We start from the raw sequence: 9,007 nt of genomic DNA on the forward strand, positions 1-9,007 counted from the left end.
TTTTTTGAGAGAGAGAAGGGGAGAGGGGTTATATATAAAGAGAGAGATATGTTATTGAGAGAAATGAAGAGAAAGAGGCATTGGATGCCAATATGCACATCAGTTGGTCAGAGCAGGGCATCTTGGAAAGGTGGAGAAGAACAATTATTCCAAGGAATTTTTAAGTTACTTTATAGTAAATTATATTCGTGGTTTTTTGAATAGTTTCTTTTTATAAAAGAACTAAATATGCATTTGACAAATTATAAAAAAAATATGTCTTTTGGAGCCTTGGGGAAGCCAAAGTAAGGCTTTCATTCGGGCTCAACAACGAGGTTTCTATTTAGAACTTCAGACAGGAGAAAGCAATTTAGTCTAAGTAGAGCTTGAAGAAGTACGGTACCGAGTCTTTGGTTGCTAGGCTTTCGAAGTTACAACCTGCAGACGAATTATTGTACCTGGATAGAATTTATCTATAAATTTTTTGATAGCCATCATCTTTATCTACCCACAGATTGGCATACGGGTATACAGATTACCCACAAGTAGGGGTGGAAACGAGCCGAGCTCGAGCGAGCTTACCTCGGCTCAAATTCGACTTGAAATTAATTTCAAGCCTAAATTTAAGCTCAAGCTTGGATTGAAATTAATTTGAGCCGAGCTCGAGCGAGCCTAATTTCGAGTCGAGCGAGCTCGAGCCCTAAACGAGCCGCTTGAAATTTTCAACATCATACGATCAATAGTTTAATTTGTATAGAACATTATCTATAATTTGATACAAAAATATGTCTAATAGTTCAAAGTATAAAGTAATTATATAAAATATAGTATTATAATATGAAAAAAAAATTTATGAGTTGAATATCTAATCTTTTCAGCTTTGTCTTTTCTTCCACCTTCAATCTCCATATTATTCATTTTCATTTATATAGTCAAAAATAAATAAATTATATAAATAAATATTGGATTAAACTATCCAATCATATATACCTAAAATTAAAATTTTATATGAATAATAATTTTTTACTTTAAAAATATTATGTATATTTTCTAAAGCATACAATTAATAGCAAGATAGGCAACGACAGACATATGGTGCTACTTGGTAACTTGGAAGGCTTCCGGCTTGGCCACATAGGGTGAGAGACAGAAATAAAGAAAGAGAAAAATATATTGAAAATTTAAAGCTATGTGAAAGAAAGAAAGAAAGAAAAAATGTATAAATTTAGTAAAATTTTGCTTTTTATTTGTCTATTGGGTTTGTTTTTATGGGCCAACAATATTGGCCCAATTTTAACTAAACTCAAATTATTCACTCAGCCTATATATAATTAAAATATATTATATTTATATATTTTTTAATATATATATATATATATATATATACATATATAGTGTAGAACTACTATGCTATCGAAAATATAGAGGATTTGATGTTTTCGAATTTTTGACCCTTTGATTAAGAATTGTATGGTTGGAATAATTGCGGTCCCTCCTAGGATTAAATAATATTCCTAGGATTGAGTGGTCCCTACAAGATAATAATAGTATTAATTCAAAGAAATGATTAGTTGATCTAAAAATCAAAAAATCGAAACCACCAGATCCTCTATACTTTTGATAGCATAGTAGCACTACCATATATATATATATATATATAGAGAGAGAGAGAGAGAGAGAGTCCGGCTACTATATTATTGATAGTACCAAGTCCTTAATACTATTGAGTTTTCTACCGTTAGATCTACCCTTTGATCATTTCCACCCGTTAAATTATACTATTAAACCAACCACCCACTCAACCCTATGGGACCACTATCAATTTAACCGGGGACCACTATCATCCTAACTGCACATCCTTTCATCCAACGACCGAAAACTCAATAGTACCAAGGGCTTGGTACTATTGATAGTATAGTAGCATAATTATATATATATATATATATATATATATATATATATATATATATATATATTATATATATATATATTCAAGCTTTTCGAGCTTTTCGAGCCTGATTTGAACGAGCGAGTAATACTCAAGCTCGGCTTGAAATAAATTTCGAGCCTTTTTTTTTTTGTTCAAGCTCGGCTCATTTAATTTCAAGTCGAGCACGAGCGAGCCAAATATCGAGTCGAGCGCGAGTCGAACACGAGCCGGCTCGCTCATTTGCCAGCCCTACCCACAAGGTACCAAATATTTGGTGCTTTAAAACCTTTGTACTATACTCATAATATATATATATAGCAGGACAACACACACACACTATATATATATAATATACTATATATATATATATAGCAGGGCTGCTGTGCTCTCAGGAGCACGGAGGCTTCCGTGCTCCTGAGCCGTTTTCGATGATGGAGTTTCCGAATCGACGATCGGCTCCATTAAATTTGATCTAGCGTATTTGAAGTTTTTAGAAAATAATTTTTGCGATTTTTCGATATCATTTACCTAGCAATCGAAAATATTCAAAATCAATAATTTTTAACGGTTGAAAGTATGGAGCCTTCCATACTTCTAAGTCATTTTCGATGTTGGGACTTTCGAATCGACGATCGGCTCCGTAAGAGTTGATCTAGAGTATTTGAAGTACTTGGAAAATAAATTTTGTGATTTTTCGATATCATTTGCCTAGTAATCGAAGGGGCTCAAAATCAATAATTTTAACGGCCGTGGTGAGCCGTTTGCAAGTAACGGTGTAATAATATTCAAATCGCGTGAAATTTTGATAGAAAATTCTTTATACTATATAAAACAAGATCAATAATTTTGATCTAAAATTTTAATGTCATATCATCATATTTTGTAAGATTTTTATTTTCAGCCGTTGATTTTGAGCCCTTTCGATCACTAGACAAATGATATCGAAAAATCAGAAAATTTATTTTCTGGGTACTTCAAATACTCTAGATCAAATTTAACAGAACTGATCGTCGATTCGAAAATCCCAACATTGAAAACAACTTGGAAGCACGGAGCGCTTCGTGCTTCCAGAAGAATACCAGACGCACTATATATATATAAAGAGAGAGAGAGTTGAACTAGAATATTATCGATAGCAAACGACTTCCGTTGCCACCTATTTATTTTTTATGATGGAGCCTCCAAATCGACGATCGACACCATTGAGCATGATCTATATCACTTGAAGCATCTAGAAATCAAATTTTATGTCTTTTCAATATTATTCTCTTGTCTATAAAGTGGACACAAAAATGAACGGCTGAAAATGAATATTCTTTAAAGGTGATGATAGAAATTTTATAATCAAGATCAAGAGTATAGATCTTGTTTTAAATAGTTCAAAGAATTTCTAACTAAAATTCAATTGGTTTGGATATTTTTATGCCGTTAATTGAGAAAATATCTCATATTGATCATTAAAATTATAAAATTTGAAATCTTTTGATTATTAGATCAATGATATTGAAAAGATTTAAAAATTGGTTTCTAGATGCTTCAAGTGGTATAGATCATATTTAATGATATCGATTGTCGATTTGGAGGCTTCATCATCGAAATAAATGAGTGACAACAGAGCCCTTTTGTTTTGTTTTGTTTTTTTTTTTTGAGAGATAGATAGCACGCTACCCGCTTCGTTTATTTTATTTAGAAATAAACTTAGCTGAAAATGTGAATCAACTAGTATTCGAACTTGGGTCTCGGGTACCAACCACAGAGCCCATTTGTTAATGATAGCATTCTAGCTCTACTCTTTCTCTATATATATATAGAAAGAGAGAGAATAGGGCTACTATACACTTATGAGTATAGAACTCTTGTACTCATAAGTTGTTTTCAACGATAGAGCTTCTGAATAGATGATCCACGTCAGTAAATATGATCTAGAGCATTTGAAATCTATAAAAAATAAATTTCGTAATTTTTCGAAATTATAATAAAGTTCATCAGGCGGGCACAAAATGAAAAGTCAAAATTGAACGACATCCTAAAAATGGATTATTGGATCCTTTAATGCAAGATCTGAGTTATCGACCTTTATCTAAATAGTAAATAGAATTCTCTATCAGAATTTCAACCAATTTCGATTCTTTTGTACTGTTAAACTATTAAATATTCTATACTGGCCGTTAAAAGTTTTCAATTTTGAGATCATTTAATCGTAAGGTATAATGTTGAAAAATTATAAAATTTGATTCCTAAAGGTTTCAAATGGTCTAAATCATATTTAATGGTATGATCGCTGATTTGAAAATTTTATTATCGAAAATAATTTATGAGTAGTAAGATGATCATATTCATATAAGTATAGTAGTCGGACTCTCTCTCTCTCTCTCTCTCTCTCTCTCTCTCTCTCTCTCTATATATATATATATAGTCCAACTTGTATGCTTTTAGAAGCACGGTGGTCTCGTGCTATCAAGTCATATTTAATGCTGGGACTTTCGAATCGATCAGTTTTATTAAACTTGATCTAGAGTATTAGAAATATTTAAAAACTAAATTTTACGATTTTTCAATATCATTTATTTTGTGAAATGACTCAAATTCAATGGTTGAAGATGAAAATCTTACAAAAGTGATGCTATGACAATAAAATTTTAAATCGAAAATATTGATATCGTTTTACAGGATAAAAATTTTTTTAGCAAAAATTTATGTGATTTGAATATTTCTACACTTTTAAACTTGTAATTGGTGCACCATGTCTATTAAAATTGTTGATTTTGGGCCTCTTCAATCACTAGGTAAATAATCTCAAAAAATTATAAAATTTTTTTAGATACTTTAAATACTTTAGATCAAATCTGACGGAACCGTTTGCAACATAAAAGATGATTTAATAACACAGAGTCCTTTCTAAAAGTACATAAGTATGCGCATAGACCATGTGCGAACATACACTCCAATATCATGCATAAGATCCATAAATTAGGGATAATTATGGTATAAAAAATTGATAGATATTTTCGTGTCATCCATTATATTAGATCCAATGGCACAAATTTATTACGTTATAAAAAAAATTAGAAAATAAAATTTGATTGTATGGATCTGACTAAGTTATTGTAAAAGAGATAGATGAGATTTTTCGGAGTAAATAAAAAATATGTTATAAGAGAAGGGTATTTTTGATAAAAAGACGATCAAACTATTTGTTTATATATATATATATATATATATATATATATATATATNAGAAAATAATTATTTTAAAAATTTTAATTACAGAATATAAAATTAATAGAACACCAAAAACAATTAATCAAAATTTTTTATGCCGTTAACCGAAATAAAACCATAGTTAGTTAATTTGGATTCGGCAAAAATTCGGTACGGATATAATTCGGATAAAATTCGTCTTCTAATTTTTAAATTCGTTGAAAAATACGGCTAAAAAACAGATTCGTCAATTATTCGGATACGTGATTTATACGGATATTATACGCTCATCAATTAAAAATTCGGAATAAAAAATTCAGCTATTAAATTAAGTTTTTTCCTCTCAAGATTTATGCTAATAGCATAAATACTCATATTTCTTAAGAATATAAGAATAAAGAGCTAAATAATTAAGCTAATTAAGTAAAAAAAATAGCTAATTAAGTAAAAAAAATAGCAAACTATATTATACCTCAAAATAAATAAATAATTAAGTAAATAAGATATTAAGATAGTTTATAAGAGATTAAATTTTTTTGATCGACTGATTTTTTTTTTTTTTTATATTTAGGGAAGAGGAGGGCAAAGGTTTCGGAAAATTTTTTTTTTTTTTTCTTTTGGGCGACGTATGTTTTTTTTTTTTTTTAATCTGTTTGGGGTGAGCCACGAGGCCCACAAGACCCACAAGGCCCACGAGCCCCGTGGCTCGCGAGCCACAGCGGGCAGGAGCGAGCGCTGGAGCGCGCGCAGGCGCACGCGCGAGCGTGTTCCTGCCGCGAGAGCGGGCCCACGGGCCGTTTGTTTGAATGAATTATTTGCGAATCGCGAATAATTCGCGAATAAGTAATTTTTGTCCAAAAAATTACGTTTTTTTCCAAATTTTTTGGAAAAATACGAAAACGCCCGTTTAATTCGTTTTTTCAAAAATTCGTGAATAATTCGGCTAAAATTCGCGAATTTACTAACTAAGAATAAAACTAGACTAATCAAGCAAAGAAATTAGCCCAAACCTCTACTTTGCTTCCGACTGTGATCTTCACATTGCATGAGAAACTGCATAGTAGGCTAAAAACTTTATAGATAACCTTGCATATTTTTGTAACAAAAAATATTGTAATTATAAAAGTGCGGCAAAATATCATACTATTTTATATAAAAAAATATATAAAGTAAAATATTAGCCTAATTCTGTCTTATAAATATTGTCTAATATAAAATATTGTTTAGCTAATGTCGTAAAATATTGAAAAAATTGTTGACAAATTACTAATGACTACTTTCCTATTTTTCCACAGAGAATAGCTGCAACCCAATTTTTCTTTCTAAATTTTTAATTATTTTTATGATCGGCTAAAAACTCCAAATTCATATCTCTTTTTCTCTGGTCCACCTGGTGCATGCAAGACCAATACCCTGTCAGCGCTACTCTAGAGAGCTTTCACATCAGATCCGCTCCAAAAAAAACCTATTAGTGCTTATATAATAAGCCTACAAAATATTTTAATTTTATTTTATTTATTATAAATAAATTTAAATATTTATTCTAATCTAATAAGAATTTAACTATAAATATAACAAAATCTTATCATAAACTACTTTACTTACCAAATAAATTCTGTTGTGTACCTTTATTTCCCCGCCCTGAGGAGATAAAACTCTTCTCCGCAAATAAGTGTGCGAAGAAGGAAAAAAATTTTGAATAGAAAAAAAAGAAATTATTTTGGGTATACTACTGATTTTCCTTCTGTTGGAAGATTGTTAAACTTCATTTGGAATTGCAGGAAGATTGCGTTACGTGCGGTGAGAGAGTACGTTGAAAAAATATCTTATTTGTTTTCGTACGTAATATTGCGTTCCGCGACGTATGCATACCTCTATATACTTTTATCCATAACTATATTTTATCTAGTAACGTTAGATGTAATTCAATATCAAACTAAGTCTTAATATTTAAATTCAGCTTTCTCTAATATCCCATCTAAATAACTATAAATCTTATGCATACAACAGAGTTCCCTTTGGCTTTCCAAGCCAATCTAATTTATATGTCACACTTTTTTATATCAATCAATTTACTAAATGGAGCTCATATCAAGTGCATTTTCCACACTAAAATAGTGGGTGGTAGGTAAAGCAAGCACATATTTCATGTTACTCCTGTTACCTAAAGATGCATTGCATTTCTAGTTTTATCTCTTTTTTTATTTATCATGCTAAACAATATGAAGTAATTAACTATTTTTTCTCCAAAACGGAGAATGACGCTTGTAATATATATACATATATATACACAACATTTGCGAGATCAAAGATTTTTTTTTTTTTTGGGGATCGTGGAGATAGAATTTCTTTTTGATACTTTCGAGATCTTTATTGATATATAGTTGACAACGTACGTTTGAGAGGACAGATACAAATTCTAACAAAAAAACTCAAGCACATATATATTTTACAGCATGCAATTTAACTACTTTGACTGTGTTTGCTAATCCCTGTTAGGATCTAGATTCTTCTTCAATTAATCCCGACAATAAGCTAAAATTCATCTGGCCATTTACAAAACACAAATAATATAATTAAGTACAATTTTAAATCTAAATCATAAAACTCATATTGTAGCTAACTTGTGTTAATAAGTGACACAACTAGTGACTATACCAAGTTATACACCATAGAATGATAAACCCTAAGCAAAGAGAAAGTCACTTGAGGTGTGATTGAACCTTTTTTTTTTTCCTTTTATCAGCCTACGCGCACATGTACGCCGACCGCGATCACGAGGATGGTCATAATTGCAAAGAAGATGATACCGTGGACCAAAATTGAGATCCCGCTTGTGTACATGTTACCAAACTCGATAACTCTTGCCCTCGCGGGAATCTGAAATAGGAGACCTGGCGATAGGAGGATGAAGAGGACCACCGCGATGATTACTGGGCCCCAGTCGGTCGACATTGAAGCTCTTATTCTCGCTCTTCTTCTTGATCTCCAACGCGCACTCTAAAAGAAGCTACTTTTGTAGTTCTCTAACTAGATGAGAAAAATAAGTAATAACAAATGTTCAATTGGAGTTAAAGGACTACATGCATACTTAGCAAGTAAGAAAGATAGGAAGATATAAAGGAGCTTTAGTATTGAGTTAACTAAGGGAGGGCACATTCATTAGACTACGTACATATCACTTTTGTCACTCTCCACTATAAAACTTCCTTTTTCTTTCTTTTCTTTTTTTTTTTTTCCTTTTTTCTTTTCTTTTTTGTTGTTGTTGTGGAAGCTAGGGTTAGAAAAAAGCAATTCCGAAACCCATTAGTCCTTTGTGAACTTTTGTGGAAGGAAGAGTATACTTGGAAAGTGGGATTATAGCTTGGCATATGCATGGGGCCAAAAGATTTTCATGCAATGTAAGTAAAGCAAGGGAGATTCCTCACGTTTGAAACATTAAAATTGATAGAGTTATACCAAAGTTTAGGATAAATTACAGTTTTGGTCCTCAAATTACTATAGGGCGCGTGCCACTTTAATCCATAAACTTTAATTCGTTACCATTTCTAGCTTGAACTTTCTAAATTATTGTAATCTAGTTTCATAATTCAATATTTTTAACTAAATAATATTGGTGATCGAACTTTTAATTAATATAGAAGTAATATAATTGCATTATCAATTACCACATTACTATATATATATATATATATATATATATATATATATATATATATTCATATATATATAGAATTGAGCTCCTATGCTTTTAAAAGTACCAAGTCATTGGTACTTGTAAGTTTTCGGCTCTTGGATTAAGGGATGTACGGTTAGGATGATGTGGGTCCCCTAGGGTTGAGTGGGTGGTTAGTTGAATAGTATAATCTAACGGGTAAAAATGATCAAATGCGTAGA

The 9,007-nt window shown here is 31.0% G+C and overlaps 1 protein-coding gene across 1 annotated transcript; it reads right to left on the reverse strand.

Moving 5' to 3' along the window:
* LOC109723393 lies at positions 7,531–8,208 on the reverse strand. The gene has a single exon (XM_020251737.1). It carries the CDS (start codon positions 8,063–8,065, stop codon positions 7,853–7,855), a length of 213 nt encoding a protein of 70 aa, XP_020107326.1. The 5' UTR covers positions 8,066–8,208; the 3' UTR covers positions 7,531–7,852.

This window comes from Ananas comosus, linkage group 17 (assembly GCF_001540865.1).
Source record: "Ananas comosus cultivar F153 linkage group 17, ASM154086v1, whole genome shotgun sequence".
Taxonomy (NCBI): domain Eukaryota; kingdom Viridiplantae; phylum Streptophyta; class Magnoliopsida; order Poales; family Bromeliaceae; genus Ananas; species Ananas comosus.